At 59.4% G+C, this 27,490-nt stretch overlaps 1 protein-coding gene across 4 annotated transcripts; it reads right to left on the bottom strand.

Moving 5' to 3' along the window:
• LOC131671081 (methylcytosine dioxygenase TET) lies at positions 1-27,199 on the bottom strand. 4 transcript variants are annotated; one of them, XM_058947232.1, is made up of 13 exons: positions 27,070-27,199; positions 23,222-25,339; positions 15,039-15,113; positions 12,351-12,656; positions 11,561-11,795; positions 11,194-11,501; positions 7,885-10,543; positions 7,324-7,499; positions 6,899-7,252; positions 6,596-6,823; positions 6,365-6,519; positions 4,695-6,295; positions 1-4,625 (listed from the first exon to the last, which is right to left on the bottom strand). In XM_058947232.1, the coding sequence occupies exons 2-13, from the start codon at positions 24,455-24,457 to the stop codon at positions 3,676-3,678; spliced, it is 8,283 nt and encodes a 2,760-aa protein (XP_058803215.1). In that variant the 5' UTR covers positions 24,458-25,339; positions 27,070-27,199; the 3' UTR covers positions 1-3,675. The 4 variants fall into 4 exon arrangements, with proteins under 4 accessions (XP_058803215.1, XP_058803216.1, XP_058803213.1 ...); XM_058947233.1 differs by having other exon boundaries at positions 1-6,295; positions 23,222-24,287; positions 24,363-25,339; XM_058947230.1 differs by having other exon boundaries at positions 1-6,295.
• Between the last annotated feature and the right edge of the window lie 291 nt (positions 27,200-27,490).

Raw genomic sequence — 27,490 nt, 5'->3', positions numbered from 1 at the left:
GCAATAGGTTCGCATTACTCTCATCCTCGCACGTACAAGCACTCTAACACATAAATATCTCTCTTTTTCAGTAATTGTTTTGGACATACTTTTTTCTTCCGACGTCCGCAACTACATGATGGCGTGCCTACTCGCAACGATAAAAACTGATTTATTTTTATGTTTATCTTAGTTGAGTCTTTCGACAGATTGCTTTTAATGTCTTTTCCTTCTCTCTCTATCTACCTGTCTCTCTCTCTCTCTCTCTCTCTCTCTCTCTCTCGCTCTCTCTCTCTCTCTCTCTCTCTCTCTCTCTCTCTCTTTATTTATACATTGTTTTTTTGTTCAAACGCAATAAACTCTATGGAGTATTGCCGAGTACCTAAATATGGCATCTATAGGTATTCAACTTTACGTTCTTCCAACACAAACCCAGAACGTAAACAACACAAAGAAGTTTTTGATTCGGTTGAAAATGATTTGATGCTACGTAAAAGAAATACGAAATATTCTCTTTGTGATTGTTATTATGTACAGACACGAGTGTGATTTTTATACAAGGTTATCTTTGCATCAGTCGTTTGAAAAAATCCATGAAATTTGGCCTTGTGCTCAAGGAAGGTTTAAAGTAATAGAATGAATTTAATAATGCGACATCATACTGTGATATAGTAGTATTGAATGCAACACTGTCATGGTATTAGTACGTGTTTTATTTAACTAGTTTACTCACGCTACAAACGTCTCTTTTCTTCTACTGTAGTATTTCTGTTTCGTTATAAGGCGGACAAGTTATTTCACGAGACATTTACATTGAATGTTCTTTATTCATAATACACTTACATACGTTCTCTACGCTACCAGTTAAATTTTCCTTTTTTTATGGCATTTTTCATCGACCTTTTTCGTACAAAACAAAATGGTATCTTTTTGGCATTGGAAGAAAAAATACATTTTCAACGTTGTTCTCTCTTTACTATTCATTCATATCGTCCTATTCGATCATAACTTTTAAGTCTCCTCACTTGTTCTTTTCTTTTAAATTTTCCATACATCTCGATATAATCATTTTCAATGTTTTCTCATCCTTTAAAGACTTTAGTTTCGATAAACTCGCTATAATTATTACAAGTATTCTTTCTATTTACTTTCTAAATATGAACTTTAACACTATTTTGGCATCATCGCATTTTTAATATCGTGTTTATTGTATTGTTCTTTTATTTTTGCGTCATTTCGAGCATATTCGCCATGAATAATCACGTATAAAAATTGGTAGAACAATATTTATTCACTTTGTCTTTTGGAATTATGGCAGTGTTTTCCACAATAGTTAACAACACTCCGAATGACTCAAAAAATAATCATTTCAGTTCGATATATAAATTATCCACAACAAAAACTATAATTCATCAATGCAATGTTATGATTAAACGAAAGTCACAATAGCATATAAAAGATTTATCACAAAATCATAAAAGTTATTCAAAACTATACATTTGAAATAAATCAAGTTTCTTTTTTTGTTAATGTTCTTGAGATATATTTGTACATTCCACATCGAGATAATAAAACAAAACTAAATAGAAATAATATCTCATCGCCTCGTTATTTGATTTTTTTCTCGCTTCATTCAAAATCTAAATGACGAATCGATGTATGGATTCACATCTTCACAAATGCGATTGATGGTCAAAGTTGTACTGTGGGTTGCTTTTCCTTAGTAAAAGATCTAATAGAAACACCATTACTTTGACAAAGAAGGAACACGGTTTTTGCAATTAAAAATTTCTACATCACTTTGACGTGAGTATAGTTTGAAGTGAATACTATTCACTGCGCAGCAATATTCTTATAAAGTTGATTGACGTTCATTGCATAAAAAGTCATATCACTCAGACTCGCGTGTATTAGTGATTCTATCAGACGTTCTTTTTCAGGAAAAAATATATACGTACGTACGTTTATATTCGAGTTTCTTTTTTAGTTTTTTTTCTTTTTTTTATATATAAATTTGTCATATCGTATAAATATTTATAAAAGGTTCATAGTATGATCTTTAAATGAGATAAAAGAAAATAAAACGAACAAAAGTAAAAAATGAGAAAAATTATTATTTTAATTTGAAATATTCGTTTGTTCTTACAATAGAGTGATGTTCAAAGAAGGAAGAACAACTGAAGGTGTGTGTGTGTGTGTGTGTGTGTGTGCGTGTGCGTGCGTGCGTGCGTGCGTGCGTGCGTGTGCGCGTGTTAGTGTGTGCGTGAGTGTATGCATGCACGTGTTGCAGTGAAACTTAGCTAACAAGAGAGAAATTCGGAATAGACTTTTAAGAATATTAAGAGAAGACGCCGTGGTGGCTTTTGCGGAATGAGCGCTAATTTCGCAACAACTTCCTTTGGGACGTCGCTTGTGACAGTCGTAGGTATTGGAAATGCCGGGCCGCAGCCCCAATTGGATTCAAGGCGACTGATTTACACAAGTGTCGCTTTTTATTACACATTATTGCGCCACTTGTACAACATTCTGCCGTGAATCGCCGCTTCAAACGTTACAATACTAGTACATAACACTCTTCCAAAACTTAATTTATAAATAATCAGTTAAAATAGATTATACTACTAATTATTGTATGCGATAATCATGAATAATATATTAATGATTCTTATAATACTCTGGCTCGGGCACGAGGCTGACCGCTCAATGATTATTCTTAATCGTGCCTCAACATCTTTAATTTACATGCAGTTTCTTCCAAAAGAAAATTAATAAGAAGTCTTCCTCGAACCCATGCGCCTTCAAACATACCAATATAAAAGTTTTCATACAACCGGTTGACGTCGTTATTCCTAATAATCATCAGTGTACCTAAATTGTAGATCGCTTATAGTTCACTAGAAGAAGGTATAGGGGCAACGGGATTGCGGGCAGTACGGGATAGGGGCAAGTTGTAATAAATAAATTATCGATAGACTTTGTCGCCGCATAACTATTCTTTGCCGAGAAAGCTCAGTGTCACAAAGTACGCGAGTATAAAAATAGATGAGTAAGGAAAAAGTGAGAATTGATTGGAAAGCAATGTCACCTAATATGTACAAATATTCAAATAATACAAATTAATTGGATAGACCGAGCTCGTCAAATTGATCGATGCGCAGGGCGTTCGCTCGTCACATTAAAAGACTACTAAGGAAAGTGTCTGGATCGCTCGCGTCAATAATCGTTGCGCTGGCTGGTCGCGCCAGGCGCGCCAGGCGCAGCATCGCCGAATCGAACAGACGAAAGAATCAAGATACCAGTAATGAAAGTCACGCAAATAAAATGGTATGGGTAGTACGGTGGAACCCAGGAACTATCAGTAGACAATAGGTCTAGAGCTAGGCTGATCGCTAGAAGGCACGCTCGCACGGCCGGACGGCCGAGGGCGTGCGCGCGCGTGCCCGTGTGCGGGGGCAGAGAGCAACAGCGAGAGCGAGAGAGAGAGAGAGAGAGAGAGAGAGAGAGAGAGAGAGAGGCAGAGAGAGAGAGAGAGGGGGGGGGGGTCGGGGACAAGTGTATGCATAGGTACGTATAAGTATAGACGTGTAATGGCTAGCCTCTGACGGGGCAGCTCCTCGTCGGGAGCACGCTAGGTACGTATAAAATCCAGGCGACGCCGGGCTACGGCTAGCCGGGCGAGGCGCCCTTGGCCTGCAGTCAGCCGATGGCCCCGCCCTCCTGATATGGACCGGTGATCATGCACGGGTGCATGGGGAAGAGCGTCGTCCAGGTCATGGTCGTGTAGGTGGGCGAGCGCATCATGAACTGGGAGCTCGGCACATTCGGCACGTGAGGAACTGGCAGCGGCGCCTCCTGCGGGCCCGCGCCGGCGGGGCTGGCTGCCGCGGGCGCGCCCGGGCCCCCGAGCGCGCCGCCCGCCGCGGCCGCGGGCGCGGCGCCGAGGCCCAGCTTGCGCAGCCGCATCTTCTCCTCCCACTCGTCCCAGCCGTGGCGCGGCCGGTTGAGGTTGCGGTGCTGGTAGAACACCAGGCTGATGCGCGTGGGGTTGAGCCGGTTGGGCCGCTTGAGCGCCGTCGTGGCGTGCATCTCCTGCTTGGCGCACTCGAAGAGCACGCTGCCGTGGCCCAGCGCGATGGCCACGCCGCCCATCTGCGCGTCCTTGAAGCACTCCTCGTTGTCGGTGTAGTCGGCGACCTCGCCGAGCGGCTCGGCCTTGGGCGGCGGCTCCGGCAGCACGGGGAAGTAGGGCGCCGCGCCGTACAGGTCCCAGCGCGGCCAGCCGGCGTTCAGGTGGGCCTGGTACGGCGCCGCCACGTTCTGGAACGGGTACTGCGCGCCGGGGAAACAGGCCTCGCGCTTCGGCTGCTGGTAGAACTGCGCCGCCGGGCCCGCGAACTCGGCGCCCACCGCCGGCGGGTGCGGCTGGCCGTACGCGGCGTTGTACCCGTAGCCGTCCCATGAGTTCGAGTAGGACTTGTCGAAGACCGCCGGGTAGGCCGGGTAGCCGTACTGCGGGAACGCCGGGTGCGCCAGGCCGCTCATCGCGTGCGTGTGCAGGTCCTGCACCTGCTTCATCTCGGCCTCGGCCCAGCTCAGGCTCGGGTTCTGGCTCGCGAGCTCCGCCCTCGCGGCCTCCTGGTAGAAACCTGCAACAGCGACGGTGCGCCTGATGCCCCGCTCGTCGTCCGGCGCGCCACCTCCACGCGCTCGCCTACCTTCCTTCCGCTGGTGGGTCTGGCCTATCTTCTGGCTCTGGTTCTCGGAGTACGAGCCGCCGCTCTTGTTGGGCTCGTGGGGCTTGAGGAACGGCTTCGGCACCGTGTTCTGGAAGTTGCTCGAGTCCGAGGATGGATTTTGATTCGGGGTGGTCCTCGAGGGCGGCCTTCCTTTAGGAACTCTGAAGGGCGAGGGCGGCTCGCTCGGCGAGTCCCACGACGATTTCGACGAGTCGGACTGCTGCGTTCTGTCGTCCCAGGGGGACTTGCCGTACTCCAATTTGGAGGATGGACTGTGGACGTTGTGCGACGGCAACTGCAGGGGCTTCTTCAGGTGGTCGCTGCCCCACGAGCTCAGCGAGCTCCAGTTCGACTGCTCGGTCGAAACGGCCGGGTTGTTGAACGAGTTGAAGCCCACCCTCGCCTTTTGGTCTATCGCGTTCGCCAGATGGTTGTCGACGCTCGGGTGCTCGTAAGCCGAGCCCAGGGGCGCGTAAGCCGTGCTCTGCGAGAAGTATCCGGGATTCGTCGGGGCGGCCGAGGCCGCGCTCCCTTGGATCGTCGGTGCTCCCGATGGCTGCTGCTGCTGCTGCATCGGCGGGCCGAACTTTGGATTTGGCGGCGCGGCGGCGGCGACCTCGGCCAGGAAGCCGCTCTCGGGCGCGCCGAAGCCCGGGCTTCGCAGCAGGTGTGCGCTCGGGGACTGGTTTCTACGGGCGGCCTCGGCGCCGACCGCCGCGAACATCTGCTGGCCACTCCTCGGCGGAGTCCTCTGGGGGCTCTCCAGACTGGCCGACGAATTCGAGTATCCGACGCGAGGGGACAGAGTGGACTGCCGGCTGTCGTGCGAGTGTTGGTAATTCCTCGGTGACGGCGTGGCCATGTTGAAGTCGCTCGGGACCGAGGAGTATCCGGAGCTGCGAGGCGATACGATTCTCGGGTCCTGAGGCGTGGCCGGGCCGGTTCTCGGCGGCGTCGAGTACGCGGACTCCGAGGGCGTGTTCGACAGCGTGCTCCTCGGTGAGACGGCGTGTCCCCGTGGCAGGTGCCCGTAGCCCGCCGCCCTGCTCACCAGCTCCTCGCCGGGATGTTGGCCGCCGTGCAGGCTCCTGGAGGACGGCCTGTACGCGTCCTGGGACAGCGTGGTGCTCTTGGGCCTCGAGTCGTCGAGGCTGGTGCTGTCCGGATCTACCTTGATCTCGCGATCCAGTCCGCCGAACGGGCTGTAGTCCGCCCATGGATTCATCCAGTTGCTCTTGCGCTGGTCGAGCCAGCCCGGCCGATTCCACTGCTGCTCGTTCTGGTAGTTCCAGCCCTGGTACATCGACACGGGGCTGTCGAGAACGGTCGACGACACCTGCGAGCTCTGCAGCTGGCTGTCCATGCCTTCGAGCATCGTGGCCATTTCGTGGGTCAACTGCGGCGTTGGCCTCGACGGATCTTGATACATCGCCGGTCTGCTCGCCTCGACCAGCTTCTCCGCTGGATTTTTCAGGTCTTTCTTGTTGCTGGCCGCGTCGGCCTCGTCCTCCTTTCTCTTCTTGCCGTGGCGTCTGCAGGGCTGCAACGGCACCGAGCGAACTCTCACCTCGCACGGATATCTGAGAACAGACGTTTGCATTGGAACAGGCGCCAGGCACCATTTCGCGGGTCTGCTGACAGTCGCTCACTTTTTCAGAACCTCGATCGCACCGGATTTCACTTTGTCCTCTTGTCCCTCCTTGGAGCCAAACTCGTCGGTGTCGTCCATGATGTACAGTGGTAGCACGTGCAGTTGTTCGTCGTCCGGTTTCGCGAGCGACCGATGTCTCGTCAAACTGACCACCTGTCGAGAAACGATGGGAGCGTGAGCCCTGTTCGTCCGTCAGGACCAGACGCTTACCAAGGCTAAGGATGCTTACCACCGTGCAGCCGTTATTCATATTGTGCAGGTCCCGGTGCGAGTGGGCGCAAAAGTCCAAGCAGGCTGTCACGCCGGAAAATGGTCTGCCCGGCTTGAATCCCAGCCGGCACTCGCTGGCCTCCCGTTCGAACTGCGTTTGATTGTTGAAAGCCTCGGGAGCGAGGCTCAAGTACAAGGGAGACAGCAGAGTCGCCAGAACGTGCATCCGCTCTTCGACCTCTTGTTCCTGCGAGGAAAGATCGAGCGATTTAGTTGGCAGAGCTCGGCAGTCGCGTCACCCGCACATCTGGCCCATACTCACTTCAGATCTCACGGATAATCGGAACTTCCTGACAGTCTTACTTCTCGCGTATTTACAACCGTTATAATACATCGACCAAGAGCATCCGAACGAGTAACTTGCTCCGCAGGAGTCAGGATCGAGGCCTTGGCAGGCGCACGTTCTGGGTTCGTTGGTACCGCACCTCCTCGTAGTTGGCAAGCCAAACCTGTTGAGCTTGTGGGTCAGCACCGAGTACAAACGGTCGGCTTCGTGACTAGGAACTCCTTCCCAAGCGACCATTGCCACGACTAACCACGCGGTGGAGCATTTGTGGCCCTGGCGGTGCTTCACCACTGCCAGAATCTTCTCCGCCAGACTAGAACGTCGGATTATCTGCGGAACAGGCAGACTGACAATGACGGCTTGCTTTCGCGGGCAAAAGCTGCGGAGGGAGGCTTGCTTACCCATTTGGCCATAGGACAACCCTGAGTAGTCTTGCCTTCTTTACCGGTATAGACGACCTTCTCCAATCTAATAGCAGTGCCTTTTAGACCAGTTCTCTTCTCGAGGTCGTTGCGCAGGTCGGCTAGACTTGGCGCGGCGCCGAGATGCGTGTAGTAGGAGCCAGGCTCCGGCGGACCTTTTGGTTTACGTTACGTTTTATACATTTATATCATGGACACGCACACATACATCTACGCGCACAAGAACGGACACGTTGGTTTTGAAAATGAGAGCTTTGGAGCGTTACATTGACAATTAGCGCCACTACAAATGTTTCTCTCGACGCGCGACATCTAGGCAAGCTGCGTACGTTCGGCATGGATTTATGCTTTTGTCGTCGCTCTACATACATATTTGCTTTGTTTGTTTGTTTGTTTGTTTGTTTGTTTGTTTATTTGCTTTTTTTTATTTGGAGTGTTATTACGACTTTGACATTCAGCATCTACGTTTGCATGATGGTTAGTGTGATTGCTCAATGGAGTTAGTGTGGCGAGGTACATACAACTGTGGGTGCAACTCACATTTGTCGGAGGTGAAGCAATCGCAGTCGGGCACTTCGGTCCTCACATTGTTCTTCAGCTTGTCCAAATGATCTTGAAGCTTGGCACCGCAGCCGGGCCGCGACTCGCCCTCGTTCTTCACCTCGGATTTTTGCGTGGAGTCCTCCGAGAACTCGTCGCGCGTCTGGAGGCCTTGGCAGCATCCGTCGCGCAGGTGTTCCGGAGTGGGCTGCTCGGTACCTCCTCGCCGACAACACCAGGAGCCGACTCCCGTGGCCAATTTCGCCGGGCCGCCGTCACCCCGGAACTTGTAGCTGGACTCTGCTGCTGTGTCGCGGTTGTCGGCCTCGAGCTTGATGGACGTCGGCTGCGTGGTCAGATCGTCGCTGCTGTTCGACACCGGGTATTCTTGCTTGATTTTTTGGTTCGAATCATATTGCACTTCCGCAAGAGTATGAAGCTTCGTCAACTTGGACTTGTGCTCCTTGGTGATGCTACCAGACGAATGGCTAAATTGATTATTATCCGCAGTCTTTTTGCTAAGCTCCGAGTCGATGCACAATCTCTGCTGAAAGTTTTTATTGTCGATATTCTGATTTCCCGGCTTGATGGCAGAGTTGAGATCCCATGGGCTCCTGTTATCTAAATTATTGCTTCGCGCGCCTAAAACTCTATCAGTCTCTTTTTTCTGTGATGTAAAATTTATCAGGTTGTCGATACTCGACATTTGGGCACTGTTGTTCATGCCAGCGTTTGATCCTCCATCCGATGACCATTCCCATAAGCCACCACCGTCGGGCAAATTATTGGCCCGAGGGTGGTGGCTATGCAATAAAAAATTACCGGTCATGGATTCGTTGCTCTGACTCATTGCCATCAACCCGCTCTGATTCACATACTGTTGTTGCTGCTGGTGCTGCTGCTGGTGCTGCTGCTGATGCTGCTGCTGATGCTGGTGGTGATGGTGGTGGTGGTGCTGTTGCTGTTGCTGCTGTTGCTGCTGCTGTTGTTGCTGCTGCTGCTGCTGCTGCTGCTGCTGCTGTTGTTGCTGCTGCTGCTGCTGATCACTTCTCTTGTTCTGATACTTGTCCGCGTTCTCGTGTGACTCTCTTAACCGATTGTCGGTTGACGCGTCGCTGTTCGAGCTGTCGCCGTTGCTCGTGTGCTGTGGAGGCATCTGATGATGAACCTGCTGATTCTGCTGGCTTATTTGATTCTGCATCTGTTGTTGTTGCTGCTGCTGCTGCTGCTGCTGCTGCTGCTTGTTCAGAATCATCGACTTCAAACGGCTGTTCAAATTCACACGATTATTTTGCGGGTACATGCTATCTTGAGATTCCTGAGTTTCTGGGTAACCGTTCTGTTTGTTAGGCTCCGAAGCCTGCTGATGCTGCTGCTGTGGCCACATAAGTCTCTCCCCTGAATTTTGTATGTCTTGCTTGGTATTTTGCTGGCCCCAGTTGACCTGATTCTCGGGCTTGGGCGACCAGCTCATCTGACTTTCAATCTTTTCTTGAGCACTTTGGCTTTGCCAGACGGCGGGCTGGTGACTCGGAGTCCGTCTAGGACTGGGCTGTGAGTCAGGCCACTGTTGCTGTTGTTGGCTGCCATCGCTCTTCATGCTGCTGGGCGACCAGTTGGGTTGACTAGTTGGCGTATCTGGCCAGGACATCTGATTCGAGGGCGTTAATCTGGGATTGGGCTCGAGTTTTGTTTGCTGCTGCTGCTGCTGGTGCTGCTGCTGTTGCCACTGTTGCTGCTGTTGTTGTTGCTGCTGCTGCTGCTGCTGCTGAGCCGAGGGCGTTAGTCGTGGGTTTTGTTGCTGAGCTGAGCTCTGCTGTTGCTGCATTTCCGGACTAGTTTGCGGCCAGTTGTGCTGCACGGGCGTCATGCGCGGATTTTTTTGGGGCGCGCTGTGATGGTCCGGCATCTTTGGAGAGTGCTGTGGCCAACCCTGCTGCTGTTGTTGCTGCTGCTGCTGCTGTTGCTGCTGCTGCTGCTGCTGCTGCTGCTGGGCGGAAGGCGTCAGTCTTGGATTCTGATTGTCTCGCATGCTAGGACTGTGACCTGGCCAGTTGGTCTGCGACTGCGAGGTCTGCTGTCCGTCCATATTCTCAGACCATGACTGTGGCGTGTGAGGTGTTTGATCTTTGACGCTGTTGCTGTCCCAGCTCATGTGGCTCGATGGCCTCGACATGTCCTGCTGTTGATTCTGCATCTGCATGTTCTGCTGTTGCTGCTCATTCGATTGCTTTACATTGAGCTGCTGTTGCTGCTGCTGCTGGGTATTCGAATCTGACCAAGAGATCACGTTATTTACAGACTGCATCTTAGCGATGCTGTTGGTCTCGGACCAGATGCTCTGTGGATTAGCACCGGAGACCTGTTGCCACTGACTATGCGATGGCGGTGGTGGTTGCTGCTGCTGTTGGCCCATCTCTACGTAGCCTGGGTATCCGTTAGAGCTGTGTAAACTCTGTGGGCCCGGTTGAAGTGGATACCCAGGCATCTCGTTTCCCGACACACTGTTTGCGGCAATTGTTGCGAAGCCCTTGACTTGCGTGTCGCCTGGCTGCGGCGCCGCCTGGTTCTGCGCTGACTGGGGTTGCTGGACCTCCATGTGCACCGAACTGCTTCGACTGTTGGGCGTCGTGGAGGCTGGCGGGGCCATTGTTATGTCCTGCAATCGCATCGGCAATCAGTCAATTAGCACCGAGCGACGGTCGGCTAACTTTTCTTCGCTTGCGGAAACTCTCATGCAGTCGTCTCTGCAAGCGTTTCTATTTTTTTCAAGAACCATCCAAAAACTGCACGCATCAGATATTACTTATGGAGGAAGTTTGAACTCGAGGCTTTAGCTGGCGTAACTTGACGCGGAAATAAGACATGGTTCATACCTCCTACGCAATTACTACGTGCATTACTTCAATCGATGTTCAACATTCGAATTTTATCGAGTAATCGTAATCTTGATCAAAGCAACGTCTTAACAATCGAATAAAACAACATGTACTTTACAGCGAGGTTAGGACTTAATTCGTTATCAACTAGATGACAACAAGTAGCGAGGTCTAGTACGTAATTGCAGAATGAAGAGAGATGGAAGAACAAAACGAAAGAGAGTAGTACTACACTGCAAGATTACAGATGACTAGGAGAGTAATGAATGCACCCGTTGAATCGGATCGAATGGAAAAGAAAAACAAAGAGAAAGAGTGGTGATGAACTTTGCAACACACATAATCAACTGTACTACGACAAAATACGAATGTATAATGGATATATCGTATTAACTTAGAAGTCAGAGAGATTGATTGTTCGGCAGCTAACCTGCTGCTGATAGCCATTCACATAGTCCTGCCTGTCGTACTGCGGCTGGCTGGGCTGGCCAGGCGGTTGCTGGACAGAATCGATGTACTGGCCGTTCAAGGGCCGCTGAGGCGCCGTCGTGGGCGCGCTCGGCGGCGCTTGCTGCTGCTGCTGCTGCTGGGCCTGTTGCTGCTGCTGCTGCGGCTGCTGCGCGGGCGACGGGGCCAGCGGCGAGGACTGGCCCGTGATCGCGTACTGCCCCGAGGCGCCGGCCGCCCGCTGGAAGGCCGACTGGTCGGCCGTTATGAAGGCCTGCTGCTGGTAGGCAACTGAAAGGCGGAACAGCGCGGTTGGCACGGTCTCCGGGGCACGTCGCTCGGGGACTCACCGGTCTGCGGGTGGTAGGGCGCGGCGGTGCTGTACTGCGGGTGGTACCTCAGCTCGTCGATCTGGTTCGGGGGCAGCTGCTGTATGAACTGCTGTGGCGGCCACGGGGCCGGCGCGGGCTCGACCGCGACCGCCCCCACGGCCGAGACGCCCTGGTGCCAGACGGCGTTGCCGAAGCCCGCGGTCGGCCGGAAGGCCGTGCCGCTGTCCCCGTAGAACGGCATCACTCCTGGCGACTGGAATTGGCGCAAGTGCCCCGAGAGCGTGAGTCTCGATCAACTCGATAACGGCGCCAGGACCGGTGTTCGGATCGGGGCGAGACGGGCCGGCCGAGGGCGGGGGGAAGAGGATCAGTGCGACCCTGAGCGGGATCGCGGTCAGTGGCATATCCGAGCAGCGGCTCGGCCGAGCTCCGGCCCGCGCCGGCCCCTCGAGCGCCGAGGCAGGCACTTGAGTGGAAATGGCCGCGAGCTATAGTCAAGCGGCTGCCGGCGGTGCAGAAAAGGAGGAAAGGGAAGGGGTAGACCGGCGGCAGACACGCGGGGGCGGTGACCGCCCTCGACGCGAATCAATACCCGCAGGAGGAACAGGAAGCGACGCGCGCCAGCCAGCGTCCCAAAGCCGCTGCTACTGCTGCTGCCGCTGCTCGCTTCCGCAGCTTTTTTTCGCGCGAAAGCGAAAGCTTCAAGTTCATCCCCCCTCCCGCCCCGAATGCCGACTCGATCTGGACCGTCTGTCGCCTCTCGTGCTCGTTGCTCGCGACCGCGGTGCACAGAAGAACGAGAGCTCACCATGGAGACGACCGGCGGAGCGGGATTGCCGTTCCGCAGCGGGCCAGTCTGTTGAGCCACCACCGAGTTGAGCGGGTCCTTGCTCTGCTGCATCGGGTCCAGGTTCTGCGGGGTCGCTTGCTGCTGCTGCGGCTGCGGCGCCTGTTGCTGGGCCGCCTGCTGCGGCTGCTGGGGAGGCGGCTGGGCCTGCGGCTGGGGCGTCTGCGGCGTGGCCGGCTGCTGCAGTCCCAAGGTCGGCTGCGGACTGCCCAGTCCCTGGGGCGCCGAGTCCGGGGTGCTCACTTGCCGGGCGATCTTGCGGTAGCTCTGCAACAGCGAGGGCAGGCCGCGTCGGGCCGGTCAGGCCGCGTCGCCGATGGGCCTTTGTTCGGCCGCGTGGCCGACTCGCGCGCGCCAGCCGCGCCGCTCGGGCGCGCGAGGTCGCGGCAGCGCGCGCCGTTATAAATAGTCGGCGCGTCTCCTCTCTCGCGGAGAGCGAAAGCGCCGAGGCTCGGCCGGCCGCGGCTGCGCCTATCGGCAGAAAAGATCGAGCCAAGCGTGAATGGCCAGGAGCGGAGGAAAAGCCGCCGGATCCCATTCTCGCGTCAATCATCGCTGGGAGCACGTGCGCGCACCGGTCGGCGCGAGCCCGAGGCGCCCGGCCGGGCCGTCGCTCGAGTGCGCCGCGCGGCCTCGCGGCGGTCATTTCACTCTCGCGCCCGCCGCCCCTCGCTGCACTCGCGCTCGCGCGCGACCTCCGCTCCGGATTTCGAACGCGCACACGCGCGCGGCCGAGCGAGCTCGGCGCCGCCGCTGCGCAGCGCCGCGTCGCATTGTCCGTTCCCGCGCCGACGTGGATCGTCGGCGGGCTGCACTGGCTCGAGGCGGATTCCGGTAGCACGTGTGCAGCCGCGGAAAATGGAGTCGACAGCGCTATTAATAGAGCGCTGCAGCAAGGGGTCGTCGCGTCGGCGTCGGCGAGCAGGCGAGCTTGCGCGCACGGCGAGAAACACGGGAACGGCGGCCGATAAGAGGCGGCCGCGCGTGACCCGAATCCCGCGGCGGTCCGGGCGAGGGATTGCGCAACGCCGCGACGGCGAGGCCGACGGCCAGCGAGAGTGAACGGAGCAGAACTCACGGTCGGCGGCGGCGGCGGCGGCGGCGGCGGCGGCGGCTCGCGGCAGTTGGGCGCCACACCCGTGCGTACACGACCAGGCAGGCCTCGGCCGGGCCGATATAGCTATAGCGTGCGTCCGCTTGCAGCCAGTGATCGCAGCTCGCGCTCGGCTGCAGCAGCCACACGTGCTCACCGTTTGCTGGCGCTTCTCGCGACTGAGAGCCGCGGCGCTTCTTCCGCTGGTCGTCTGGTGTCGGCGGCGGTACGCGCGCCTCGGCGCGCCTCGTGTCTTTCCGCGCGCGCTCGTCGCCTCCTCCTCCTCGCTTTTCCCTCCCGCGCGTCGGCCGATGCCCGCGCGCTTTCCTCGCCGCCCGCGGCCCCAGCCCTCGGCGCGCACCTTTCGATTTCGCGCGACCACTTACCGCTGCACTTTTCGTTTCGTCGGGCGCGAGGCGCTCGCGATTGTCACTGGCGTCGTCGCCGTCGGAGCATCGCTCTTCCCTCCAGGTCCTCTCCCTCGCCCGCCGCGTCCCCTCTACTCACTCCCTCGCTCGCGCGCGCTCTCTCTCTCTCTCTCTCTCTCTCTCTCTCTCTCTCTCTCTTCCTCGCTCGTTCCCCTCGCCGCACTCATAGCCATGGCGTAACCCAGCGCAGAGGTCGCCAGCGCCCGAACTCCTTTTGTCGCCAGCGCTTTCATGCACGCGACGGCGTTCGCTCGGTCACCGAGCCAGCGTCCGCGACGTCGAGCCGCGTGCGTGCGTGCGTGCGTGCGTGCGTGCACCGCCGCGGCCATCACGCGGCAACAAGTTGCCGGGGAGCTGGGGTCGTCGTCGCTGCGAGATCCCCTCGGGACTCGGCAGACACGACCACGTCGACACGTCAAGTGCAGCTCGTAAACACTTGGAGTCGCTCTCTCGGCGGCGATAACGCGCCACGGAAACGTCTCGAGAGCAGCGCCGCGCGCACCTTATCTTGCTCCTGACCAGCTACACGGCTATCTAAGTGGGTTATGATTAGATAGCTCTCGAGCCCAGCCGAAGCTCGCTCGCTCGCTCCTAGCAGCGTTCCGAATGAATCGTGCGCTCCGCGATTCCTCCCCCTCGATCGGATTGCGGAAATTCCCCTTCGAGACCGCTATCCGCGCGCGGCGGTTCTTTGGTCGGGCTGCCGAGGCGTGGATGCGCGCTCGCACGTCTAACGGTGTTCGGCAGTACGCGAGATGCGCACGAGCCGCTCGGCCGGGCTCCGATTGCCCAAGCACTCGGCGATATCGGCGAAAAGTGTGACGGCGAATGTCAAAGCGGCATATCACTTGGCGCGGCTGGCGGCGCGGAGCACGGCCCGCCCGTGTGGCTGCTCGCTCGCCCGGCCGATCAATAGCGCCCTGTTTAATATCAGTTCTCAAACTCGCTCGTCGATGCGAGGCGGCGCGGCCGAGTGCCAGATGCGAGTGGGCGCCTCGGCACCCCGGAGTGCCCCACGTGCTCTCATTTTCCAGTGGAACAATCGAGTTTGATCAGACTCGAGCTTGGCGCTCGTCCGGTCGAGCGCAACGTGGCCGGAAAATGCCAAGATATGGTAGCTGCGCTTACCCTGGTGGTGCCCTTTCCTCGGCCTCGGCCTCGCTCCCTGTAAGCTCCTTCGCCGGTCTGCAGGTGGTACAGATGCTGCAACAAGAAGCAAGCAATCGTTAGCTCGCGTTGGCGGTCCGAGCCGCGCTTATCGCGACGGGCCTCGCTGCTGTCGAATAACCATGGACAATCGGTCTCGTTAACGTTAATAGGAGCCCCAATAAAAACATAGCCATAGGCGACTTTTTTCCGCACCGCAATAACAGCCTTCGAAATGCCGTACGAGTGCTCGCGCACACGGCCGATGGCCTCGGCGCGCGGTTATCGTCGCGCGGCAAAAAAAATAGAAAACGCCGCGCGGCACGCGGAGGGCAAAGAGATATCGACGACAGGGAAGTACCGACGCACGCGACGTGCATACGAAAGCGCGGCACGGCGCGCTGCAGGGATCTGCGTGCTCGCGTCGGTGGCGGCGAAAGGTGGCGCTCTCTTTCGAAAAACTGCCCCGCCGTGGGAGGGAGAGAGAGAGAGAGAGAGAACGCGCGCGCACTACGGGAGTTACCTTACCGACCACGCGTGTCCCGACGCGATCGCTCTCGAGAGTCCCGAGGAAGGCGACAGCCGCGTTCGCGGCCCGGTGTCCACTCGCGCGACGCGGCACGAACGCCCGAGCGGAGTTATCGCCGCGCGAGCCAGCCGGCAGGTCCGTCGACGCAGAGATGGGAAAATTGCTCGGTTGATTGCGCAGCGCGAGAGCGTTCACGCGTAAACGCGCGCTTGCTCCACATTTTGAGGAGAGCGAGAGAGAGAGAGAGAGAGAGAGAGAGGAGCAGGCCGATGAGCAGCGTCAAAGAAGAAAATCGATAAAGTGCGTGCGAGCATTGGTTAATTGCGCGGGCGACGACGGGTTTGCACGACCTAGCTACCTACCAACCTACCTGCCCGCGATGAGTGCACGCTCGACAGGCAGGGGCTGTGGCGTCGCGCAGGAGAGTTTGCGCGAGCGCTTTGTTTTCGCGAGTCATTAACAGCCGCCGAGTGCGACGCCTCGGCGGGCAGCGCTGGCCAGAGTTCGGTCGCGAGCTCCATCGTCGTCCGTCGCGCCTCTGCGCAGTCGGCAGCGACAATTCAAACAAACAAGACGGCCGGGCGTGCGTTGTTTCCATTAACGCTGCGGCGGCTTATTATGTTAGTAGTCTGCTGGCGGCGCGCCGAGCGGAAAACCGATGCATCTGCCGCGGGACCGTCTCGCTTTTCCACGCAGCTGCGCTCGCGGCAACGATCGCTCGCGGCTGACGACTTTAATTTCGACAGAGCGATCGCTGCCTCGATGTAGATATATTATATACGCGCTCGGGCACACGACGACTCGTATATAGGTGCACGCGCCGTGCAACCAGCGACAGATGGTCGGCGGACGTAAAGAGCCGTTGCGATCCCATTAGAAAGTGGCAGCGAGAACGCCAGTTGCAACAACAGCAGAAACAGCGGCGGCCGCCGGCGCGCGGCTCCGGCTCTTCCCGGCTCCTCGCGTCGCGATCGCGGAGCCCGTCGGGAGCACGCCCGCACGTCGGCGCTCGCGAGCGAGGCTGGGTTCGCGCGGCGCCCGGGCCCGATCGATCGCGCGCGCGACGCCGCGCCGCGCCGAGGCGTATTTCGGCGAAAAAGTTAGTATTCGCCTCTGCGCGTCAGTGCCGCGGCAGGCTAACGGCTTCGATAATTATTTTTACAACGTTTCCGAGTACGTAGGTCGGCGGTCGCGCTTGGGCGCCTTGCAGCTGGCTCGGCTCGGCCCGTCGCTGCGGCAACCCCGTGCCGGCGCAAGGGCACGCGCGTGCTCCTGCTCTCTCTCTCTCTCTCTCTCTCTCTCTCTCGCTCCGCGTGCAGGCAACTCCCGGTCGGCCACGACGCACACGCCTCGCCGGCGGTAGCGTCGCGCATCCCGGCTATCCGCTCTCTCGAGCGCGCCTTCTCCCGTCGAATCGCGCGCGATCTCGCCGCTGGCTGATTAATCGATTCAGCCGGCTTTTCTCGTGCAGCCCCTCCCGCCGCCGCCGCCGCCGTCGCCGCTCGCCCATTCTTTTCGCTTCCGCGTCCATTCCCACGCCCTTGTCCCCCGTTCTCGTTAGCTTTCGACGCGAGCGGCGGCGTCGATTATTATTGCGACCAAATCCATCGGTCTTTTCTCGCCTGCGTCGTGTTTCCAGTCCGTTCGAGCCTCTCTCTATCTGATCGCGTGGTGCGTCGTTGCCGCGTTGCCGCGTTGCCTTCGTCGATAAAAAAGCCGCGCGGGCGTATATCTCGGCGCTGTTGGCCTATCAGTGGCTACGATAACCGAAGGAAAACGTTTCCATCGCTCGGCGAGTATCAACGGTCCGAGCAGCTGACGCTCACGGCAATCAAACGGAACGATCCCGAGGCACTTGATTCGCGGCCGCGCGCGGTATCTCAGCGGACTGGCCGGGCACGGTGCCGAAATTCGACAATTGGCCTGGCAAGTGGGACGCTGAACAGCGATGGGGCCAGCTCGTGGGTCGAGAGAGCGAGCGCGAGGGGAAACGCTCGGCGCAGGCGGCCTGGGCGGCAATTTCCTTGGCGGACAAGGGCTTCCGATCGGCGCGTATCGCGGAGCGCCTTATCGTCGCATCGAGAGGCCGCGGCGGAGGAGTACATAACGACAAAGCGGACGCGCGGGGCAGATGCGAGCCGAGTCACTGGCCAGGGCTCGATAGGCATCGGCAGCGAGACGCCGGGCATGTGCAGGCGCGCCGACAGGTGCCGAAGCCGCGGCGCAACGGCTTTCTCGCGCTCCGCGGCCGGCTCGCCACGGCCGGACGCGCACGTGCGAGGCCCGCCAGTCCACGTGGACTTGTTATTGTTTTGGCGGGGGTGCTGGCCTAACGACAGCCAGAGATTCGGATTCGGGAGGGTCAGGCGACGACCCTCGTGCTCGCGCGCACGGAGGGATCTCTCGCTCATTCATGCCCCACGGGCGGCTCACCCATCCCCCCGGTGGCCCGGCGGCGCTACGATCCCGTCGCCGCCGACGCCGCCGCCGACGCCGCCGCCGACGCCGCCGCCGCCGCCGCCGCCGCACGGTCTGCGCCGGCGAGAGCCGCGGAGCGAGCGAGCGAGCAAGAGAGAGAGTGAAAAGGGTCCGCGGAGAGCGAGCACGCGCCGCCTCGAGAGCGAGCAGCACGCTACGGGACGCGGAAGGCCATTTGATATCTTAATGCGATATTGGGGGAGTGCGCGGCGCGGGACGCCCCTCTGTTTTGGCGCGGCTCGGTCCCTCAGCGCCCACGCCGCCGGAGAAGGCTCCGGTGCAGCGCGACGCCCGGCGCTCGCTCCCTCTCGTTTGTAGGTCAGTCGCCCGCGCGCTCGCCCGGGTGTCAAGGTCGCCGCGCCTCGCTCGCGGCTGCCGATCGCTGCCCCGTCCTGGCTCGCGTTCCCACAGGATTTTTCTATCCGGCTAATCAATTGTCGTCTTGGCCGAAAGTGCAGTGCGTCGAGAGCGAGCGCTAGAGGAAGTGGAGCGAATGAGCCCGACAAATTGGCGCTTCCGTCCACCGTTGCAGGTTCATAAAACCTGTTAACCGCCGCTCTGATTATAAAAGCCGCTGAAGCGACGCAAGCGCGTTATCAGACATCAGGCTGGTTAAAAAAAATCAACGCTTGTACGCGCCAAGCAATTGCCGTCGCTTAAGGCCCCCATGCCGTGATGCCGTGCGCAGCGCGGAGCGCTTCACAATTTTTTTCAGCGCGGCCCGTCTCTCCCGTCGGCGATAATCGCCGGCTCGCTCACGTCACAGCCCGAAACTCCCGTCGCCGGCCTAATCCTTTGGCGAATGCCGGCGAATCTGTGTCTGTAGGTTAATGCAATCTGGCGCGGAGTCGTCGGATAACTGGCCGCCCGGCTAGAATTGTCCGCTCGCGCGGAATTGATTGATAGGAGCTCTTTTGTTTCAGAGCCGCAATCATCGAGTTACATCTTCTCGCGCGGTGCTCACGCGCGCGCTGCCTCCGCCGGCTCGCACCGCCGTTTTTTCCTCCGTTTCTTTTTTTTCCCCTTTTCTCTCGTTCTCTTTTTCTCGGCTCCCTTGCTCGCTCGCTCTCTCTCTCTCTCTCGCTCTCTCTCTCTCTCGGTTTTTTTCTCCCGCTAAAGGTCGTGTCACGGCCAGAGATCAGCTGGGATGATGAATTTGTGCCGCGCGCGGCAGATGCGCCGCGTGAAAAACCGGTCGTGTTGATGTAGCTGCGCGAATCGCTATAAAAATATCCGTCGGGGCCCATTGTGTCGTGCGAGGCTATATAACGGTCGAGAGCGCGCGCAGCGGCCCATTCACTGAATTACATTCTTCCCGATGTGGAATTGTTCGTGCTCGCGCTCGCTCCGGCAGTTCGGGCCTCTCGACTGGGCGCGAATTTTCGGCGAATCTCGAGCGAACCTCGGACGAACCTCGGGCGAATCTCGAGCGAGCGACGTGCGCTCCTGGCCCCGGACAATGGCCGAGCGCGATCGATTTCGGAAAACGAGCCCGCAGGTACGCGGCCGACCGGCGGAAAAGGCAGGACAATGCGCGAGCAGCTGCCCGCTGCGCGTGAAATGGACCGGTGCCGCCGAGCCGCGCCGAGCCGCGCCGAGCCGCGCCGAGTCAACCCCGATAATTAAATGCTCTCCTCGCTTTCCTTTGGCGCTCGCGCGCAGCGTTAATTGCCGACGGCAGAAACGCGCCACTTTAACGAGTCGGCGATCGGGCGCCGTTGTATAAATGCGCCTGCAGCTGGCGTCTTTCGGAGGCCCTGCCACGAGAGGCGACGCGCGACTCGCTGCCGGAGGAAGTAGATTTCCTCCACACGTGCTTCTCGTTTCGCTCCAGATTGTTTCCAAAAGTCCTGGAGGTCAGGCGCGCGCACGTGTCAACTCGGCTTTCCTTTAAATACCGAGAAGCTGCGCCGATCTGCAGCCGCTATATCTTTCAGTCCCCGGGGAGCGAAAATAAGAGCGAGAGAGAGAAGCGAAGAGGGCGCAGCGGAATCTCGGGGCGTGAAAGTCGCGCGCGCAAATCGTCCCTACACACAGGGGAGGCATCGGCTAATCCGATTAATCGAGACGTCGCGCTCCGCCAAGCTGCGCCGGGAGAGAAGGCGAGCGCGCCATCTGGCGCGGCAATCGTAAATTTCGAAAAAGCTAAAATCAAAAATTGAGTGGAGCTCGCTGGGGGTTGCTTCTGCTTGCACATGCAGCGCGCACCAATTGCTCCTTCTCTCTCGCGCTCTCTCGCGCTCTCTCTCTCTCGCTCCATGGTAACCATGGCAACTGTACAAACAAGATGGCCGCGGCAGCTTCCGGTCGCTCGCGGTGATCAATCTTTCTTCCTTACTTTCGCCTGTTTTTTCTTCCTCGCCGATGCAAATGCACCGTAATTAAGCATATCGATTTTCCCGGCAAGACGAATAAAACTAATGGTCACGCGTATAATTGGGATTAGCTGCAGAGAGCGAGCGAGCGAGCGAGAGAGAGAGAGAGAGAGAGAGAGCGAGCTGTCGAGGGGAGAGCGGAGCACATGTGCGACAGACACCGAGGCACGACTCCACGACTGCGACTTTTTACGATTTTCCGCGCTATGATTTAGCGCACGTCGGGGAGAAGGGTGGCGACCGAGTATTCTCCAGGCGGCTCTCGCGGGGAACGCTTCCGACTGGCCTCGGCGCCGAGCCGGTCGAGAGACGTTCACTGTTGGAGTCGACCTCGCGAAGACGGCCCGACGAGCTGTACTCCTCGCGGCCGCTCGTCGCCGCCGACGGCCGCGCCTCGTCGCCCGTGTGTATGGACAAGGGAGCAGCTGTCGGACAGCTGTGAGGGCTTTTTACCTGAGCTACTGCACATTTTTCGAGCGAAGAGAGAGAGAGAGAGAGAGAGAGAGAGAGAGCGAGCAAAGAAAAAGGCGGCAACGCGAGTGGCAACGGAAGGAACGGTTGGATTGGCAAGCGGCAGCAGCAGCAGCAGCAGCAGTAACGGCAAGTGCGTCAATTTCCGCTCGGCCTTGGCGAATTCCCGCGCGTAATTATTTGGTGCGCGCTCGAAAAACGAGGCGATAGGTGCGGGTACAGTCGCGGGCAAAACTGGAGCCCGAGCGAGAGGTCGCGCCGGCCGGCGGTGGTGCGCGGCCGCCGGTTGCACGTGCGAAAAGAGAGGGAGGCTGTGCGTGCCGCTGATGAGTCATCAGCCGCCACCGCACTCGCGCCGCTACACGCCGCGCACAGTCCTGCTTCCGCGCGCAGGAAGCGAAAGTGGGGGCGGCAAATCGATATATCGAGCGCGGCTGCAGCGCTTTCCTCCGCCAGCGCCAGCCACTGACTCCCAATTTCGCTTTCGTTATGGCGCAGACACGCGCCTCCGCTCGGCCGCTCTCGCCCCTGCCGCTTTTCCATTTTTTATCGCTGCTCGTGCTTTTCTCCTCCCGTTTCGCCGGCTCCTTCCCTCCCGGCAATTACTCGCGATCGGCAACAACTGCGGCCGTTCGTTCACCTGGCCCCGCGGCCTCCGCGCTCGCAGACGCGCCGGCCGTGTTTGCCTTTTTCTCGGCGCGCGTATGTTAATCGTCCATCTGTCCGAGCCGAGCGTTGCCTAGCGCGCGCGTCGCCGCGGCAAGTCCAAACAAGGGCCGCGCGCGGTAATCCGCAGCGGAGCGAGCTTTCGCGCGTATCAGTGGCCTCTCCGAGCGAGCGCGCTACCGTTTGCGCCGCTGGCGGGCAAGGGGCAAATCTCGGCTTGCCGACGTCGCGCCGGCTGCGCTTTCCGCGAGCGCGGCCCAAGAATAATTGCGTGTAAGCGAAGAAGACTACGGCTGCAGTTTCGAGGGCTGGGCTTCGGTTTGGGTTTCTCGATAAATCGAATTGAAAGCGAGAGCGCGCGGCCGAGCGGCCGAGCGGCCGAGCAGGCGAGAGCGCGCGGCCCGAGGAAGCCAATGAAAGTGGGATCCGAGAAAGAGGATCCGGAGTGTACGGTTACCGGGCTCCGCGCCGGAGCTGGCGCATCTGTATGTCGCGCGCGCGCGTATCGCGAAAGTTCATTAACAACGTGCACAACGCAGCCGACCGGACGATAACCGATATCGAAGCGCGACTCGGGAGGTTATCGCGGGTCGACGGCGCGGCGCTCATTGTTCGGTACTGGCAGGCGCACAATTGGGAGCGCGCCGATCGGCGGGGCAGCTGCCGCGGCCTCGCGAGAGCAACGACCCAGCGCACGAATATCGCGGGCCCCCCGGACCCCAGATAGACTCGCCTGGCTGCCCGGCCGCGCGCCCGGAGAGGCGGCAATTAAGGGCGCCTCGCCGCGCACAAAGCGCTCGCATAACAATGCCGGGCGAGGACGTGACGCGAGGATGCTGCCCGAGGATGACGCGGCGTGCCTGGAATCGAAAACGACTATTTTCGCGCGCGCGCGCCGCCGCCGCCGCCGCCGCCGCCGCCGCCGCAGCCGCCGCAGCCGCAGCCGAGCACGAAACGAGAGCGGCCGCGCGGCGTGAGTCATAGGTCGAATCGCGTCAGCGCCAGCGGCGAGCGCACAATTGATTTGTTTGTTCGCGAAAAATTGGGATGAGCGCGGCCCGCCGCTCCGCCAGCGCGCGCGCCTTGAACTTGCTGGCGCGCGCCGCGCCAAGGCGCTCTCTCGCGGTGCACGCTGCGTCTCTGCGCAGTGTCGGCCGCGGAGAGAGCGAGAGCACAGGTCTCGATCAATAATCGAGCCCTTCCAACTGCCCGCCGCGGCCGGCGGCGTGCGCGGTGCGTGCGCGGTGCGTGCGCCCTTCCCGCTCTCCTTCGCCGAGCCGTGCAAAGGCTTTCAACGACTCGGCCGCGAGGAGCGCCGGCCTCCCGCCGCCCCGCGGGCCCCTCGGATGGTCGCGCGCGCTCGAGTTTATTCGCCTTGGCCGGCGCGATGACTAATTGCCGCTGTATCTGTTGACTCGGCTTATTTCCATAGGCACGATTAATCTACGCGGCAGCGGCATTTCGCAAACAGCGCGCTATCGGGCGGCGTTATCTATCGGTGATTTATTGGCGACGAGAGAAGCGGCGGCCGCGGAGAGCAGTGACCCCAACCCGCGGCGTCGGTCTCGGCGCGGTATCGCGCGGCAGGCCGGTATCGGGGCCAAGTTCAGCCGGGCGCAGGGGCGAAAACGCCGCGCGGCACTGACCTTCTTCTCGGTGAGCTTCTCGCAGCGGCGCATCTTGCAGATCTGGTGGCTCTTGTCGTTGCGGCACGGCGCGCAGTCGCCGCAGTTGTCCTTGCGCTGGCAGCCGATGCACTCGCCGCAGCGCTTGCGCTTCTTCTTCGCGGGCTTGTCGCCGAGGCCCGAGCCGTCGTCGTTGAGGTCGCCGGCGCCCAGGTGGTGGCCGAGCGCGCGGCCGCCGCTCGAGGAGACCGCGGCCACCTGGCCGCTGCTCTCGGCCGCCGCCGCCTGCTGGCCCTGCGCCGCCTCCTCGGCGCCCGCCTCGTCCATCGAGCCGGCGCGCATTTTCCGGCGCTCCTTCTTGCGGCCGTCGACGCGCGAGCCCGGCGACGCCGAGGACGAGTCCAGCACCGTGGACATGGGGTTCTGGAAGTTGGCGTGGTGCAGCTGCGGGTACTCGGGCTTCATGGGCACGAGCATCTGGGCCGCGTGCTGCGCCGGCGCCGGCGGGCCCGCGTGCTGCGGCTGCTGGTGCGGCGCGCCCACGAAGGGCAGCGGGCTGCCGCCCAGCACGTGGATGGGCCGCTCGTCCACCAGCTGCTGCTGCAGCACCTCGCGCGCCGACACGGCCGCGGGCGCGGCCGAGACCAGGCCCGGGTAGGCGGGCGCGGCGCGCTGCGGCTGCGGCGCCGCGATGGCCACGGGGTTGCCCAGCGTGTGGAAGCTGGGCAGCGCGGCCACGGGCGGCGAGTGCGACATCGAGGCGGGCGACAGCGGCGTCAGCGTGGTCAGCTGCGGGTCCTGGCCCGAGTCCGGCCCCGGGCCCGGCCCGGCGAACTGCGAGGCGAACGACGGCAGCCCGTCCAGGTGGTGCTTGCCGCTGGTCTCCCAGGGCCGCGTGTACTGGTTCGAGAGCAGCTGCTCGTTGCGCGAGTCGAGCAGCCGGCCGCCCAGGCCCTCGTAGTAGGCGCCGTCCCAGCCGAGCAGCTCGCTCGACAGGCTGGTGAAGGGCCCGAGGCTCGAGGCGGAGCCCTCCATCTGGACGAGGGTGGCCACGTCGCCGACGGCGAAGCTGCTGAAGGGGGGCAGGTGCCGGGCGGCCACCTCGGCGGCGCTCAGGCCGCCGGCGGCGCCGTTCAGGCTCACGCTGATGCTGCCGGGCGCGCCGTTGGGCGCCGCGCCCGGGGTCGCGCTCGCGAGCGCCGCCGGAGAGTGGCTGGCCACCCTCTCCGCGGCGTCGGCCTCCTTCTCGCTGCTCATCTTCGGCGCCCCATCGCCGCGCCGGCCGCGCGCCCTGCGCTCGCCCGCGTCGCCTCGCTGGCCGTCGCTGCCCGCGGCCGCTGGCTGCCTCGCTGCTGCTGCTGCTGCCGCTGCTGCTGCTGCTGCTGCCGCTGCTGCCGCTGCTGCCGCTGCTGCTGCTGCTGCTGCGGCTGTGGCTGCGCTCGTCTACTCTTCCTTCCGCCGAATCGTCGACGCGCACTCGCGGATCCGCATGCTGCTGTCAGGGCAATCTTGCTTCCTCTCTCTTCCTCTCTCTTGCACTTTCTGCTGCACTTGTCCACTCTCGCGCGCGCTCTCTCTCTCTCTCTGTCTCTCTCTCTCTCTCTCTCTCTCTATCTCTATCTCTCTCTCTCTCTCGCTATCACTCTGTGCTTTTTGTACTCGACAGGTTTAGGCTACGAACGACTGCGATGGTCCCTTTCCGATCCATGCACTTTTCCTTGCTACAAATGGCTCGTTTCTTTGGTCTTCGGAGGAGGCTGTGTCGACTCTGTGCGCGTGGCTGTGTGAGTATTGGGTTGCGTGGGTTGAGGTGTATCGGGTGCGTAGCGCATTCAACAGTCAACGTGTAGAAAAAATTACGGTCACTTTTTGCTTTGCTTTGATTTGGCACTTCCCTTTTGTACACTCGCTCGCTGTAAGTTTCTTCTTCGTCCTCGTCTGTTTCTTCTTCTTCTTCTTCTTCTTCTTTTTCTTGTTCTTCTTCGTTTCTTGCCGAACGCTTTAAGCTCTGGTTAATTTCTCTCTCAAATATATAAACACACCGATTAATATATTCTCTCTCGCACGTTCTCTTCGTAAGAAAAATATAAATCACTTGAGGTTAACGTGGCTTGTTAGAAGGCGGTTGATTTGTACGATCTGAAACAGAAGAGATAAGAATCGCCGGTTAATGTCTCATTAGAGTAGCGATGTTTATGGGATGTACGTATATGTATATATTGGTGGGCACGTGTAAGCGAGTAGCAGGCAAGCAGTAGCAGGGAAAGTATAAACACGGCAAGCCAATCGCATCGCGGCACACATCTCTGCAGCTCTCGGCCTGTATACGTGTACGTGTATACAGGCCGTGCGGCTCTCGCTCTCTCCGTGGTCATAACATCGAGAGTCAAGGCTACTATTACGACCCTGCCGATTCCTACTCCCACGCTCTCGCGCCCAGAAAAAGTACAGGCGCGACTTCCGCGCGCGTCGCTCACTGCCATTGAGGCAATCGGCTCGAGGCGGCGTCGGCGATAGGCGAGATTGGCCGAAAATTGGCCGGAGCCGCGGCTGAAATTGAAAGTGTGCGCGCGCGAGCGGTGGCAGCGGCGACTGCTGCCAGCGGATCACCATAGGCAACGCATATCGATCGGCCGATGGCGCGTGCAAGCTCCCACGCCAGCGTCGCGTTGTGCGCCTTCGCCGGCGCAGCATCCGAGCCGTCGCCGGCCGCGGCGCGCCCGGCAGCTTTCGCTGTCGCCGCCGGCCGCTTGCACTTTCCGCCGGCGCGTGCCAAGGTCGCCGCGGCCGCCGGCGGACGCCGCCCGAGCCCGAGCCCTTTCTCTCCTCGAATCTGGTGCAGCGCGGACGGGAAAAAAGAAATCCAGGCAACGCGAGGGAAAAAAGCGAGAGCACGCGCGAGCCCGCAGTGAAAAGAGGAGGAGAGCGAGGCAACGGCAGCGGCAGCGGCAGCGGCGGCGGCGGCGGCGGCGGCATCAGCGTGGAGGAGCAAAAAAAAGCTTCGGGTACACTTTCGCCGGCCTCGTGTCGTAGTCCGCGACAAAGGCTGCCCGATTCAAGGTCCCACGCACTCGCGCATGCGCTCTCCGGCTCCCTTAATCTCGTCTCTCTCGCTCTCCCTCTCGCTCCTTCTCGCTGGCTCTCTCTCTCTCACTCTCTCTCTCTGCTCCGAACACGCTTGCTCGCCTTACTCTCGCGAGCCAGCGGCTATGTATATACGCTCGGTGCGTGTTTAGAAACACGTGCTGCTCCGAAAAATCTGCCAGCAATTTAAAGTCCGCACGGGTTTTCCCTGGTGCACGGGCCGCTGCCGCCGCCGCCGCAGTCGCCGCCGCCGCAGCCGCCGCCGCCGCCACCGTGGCCGAAAACAAAGGAGCAGAGCGAGGGAGAGAGAGAGCCAAAGAGAGCCAAAGAGAGCCAAAGAGAGCCAGAGAGCCAGAGAGAGCGAGAGAAAGAGCCCGAAGGGCTCGTAAATCTCGGCTCGGCAGGTTCTCGATCGAGCCCGAATCTCGAGGCGGCCGCGGTCCCTTGTGCGCGCGGCGCAGGAAAAAAAACGGCGACGACACACGCGGCCGGGAGAGAACAAGGCGAGCCGCGGCGGCGGCGGCGAATAATTCAAGGGCCGCGCACTCCGACAGCCGAGAGAGCGGCGACTCGGCGGCGCGGCCGGGCCGGCGGATCGGCGATTCGGTGCTCCGATAAACTGTCTCACGGCCGAGTGCTGGGGCCCCGACGGCGCGCAGCAGACGCACTTGTTCGCGCACAGACACACAGCACACGGAGGAGGGCCGCGGCACTGGGGCACTGCGGCCGGCCGCGGCCGCGGCTCGCGGTCCGCCGGGACGGACGCGGCGCCGGGACCTAGGTACCTTTGGTTGCGGGCTGCAGGCTGGCGTGCTCGCTGCGCGCGCGCTGACTGTGTGTACGCTCGCGGCGCGGCGCGTATATTCTTTGTCCGGTCCGCTGCTGCGCTGCCGCCGCTGCCAGTCGGCGGTGGCGCAGCTGCCCGCGTTTAGGCCCTCGTGCAAGCTCGGCTCCGCTCGGCGCGGCTCGGGTGTCATCCCGCATCGGCCATGGCGGGAAGCGAGCGCGCACAGGACGCGAGCCGCCGAGAGAAGGAGCGGCGAGCGCGGTGGAGGGGGGCGGCGGGCCGCGGCGCGCAGGCGCGCCGCCGCGAGAGACCGCCCCGCCTGGCGGCCGCGTGCAACCCCTCGCCGCGGCCGGCCGAGAGGGGGAGTCTGGGCCACGAGCTGCGCGCTTTTTCTCTTTCTCCATTTTTTCCTTTTTCTT

This window comes from Phymastichus coffea, unplaced genomic scaffold (genome assembly GCF_024137745.1).
Source record: "Phymastichus coffea isolate CEN01 unplaced genomic scaffold, Cenicafe_Pcof_1.1 PCOF00118, whole genome shotgun sequence".
Lineage (NCBI taxonomy): Eukaryota > Metazoa > Arthropoda > Insecta > Hymenoptera > Eulophidae > Phymastichus > Phymastichus coffea.
Note: the sequence above shows the minus strand (reverse complement) of the source record. Positions and strands in the feature narration are given on the sequence as shown.

Bases quoted from the DNA above. Each gene is read 5' to 3' on its own strand.
- LOC131671081 (XM_058947230.1), bottom strand. From the start codon at position 24,457: ATGAGCAGCGAGAAGGAGGCCGACGCCGCGGAGAGGGTGGCCAGCCAC. The intron at 11,502-11,560 runs GTGAGTCCCCGA...TCCGCCTTTCAG, and splicing joins GCCCTACCACCCGCAGACCG to TTGCCTACCAGCAGCAGGCC. The intron at 6,520-6,595 runs GTAAGCATCCTT...GTTTCTCGACAG, and splicing joins TGAATAACGGCTGCACGGTG to GTGGTCAGTTTGACGAGACA.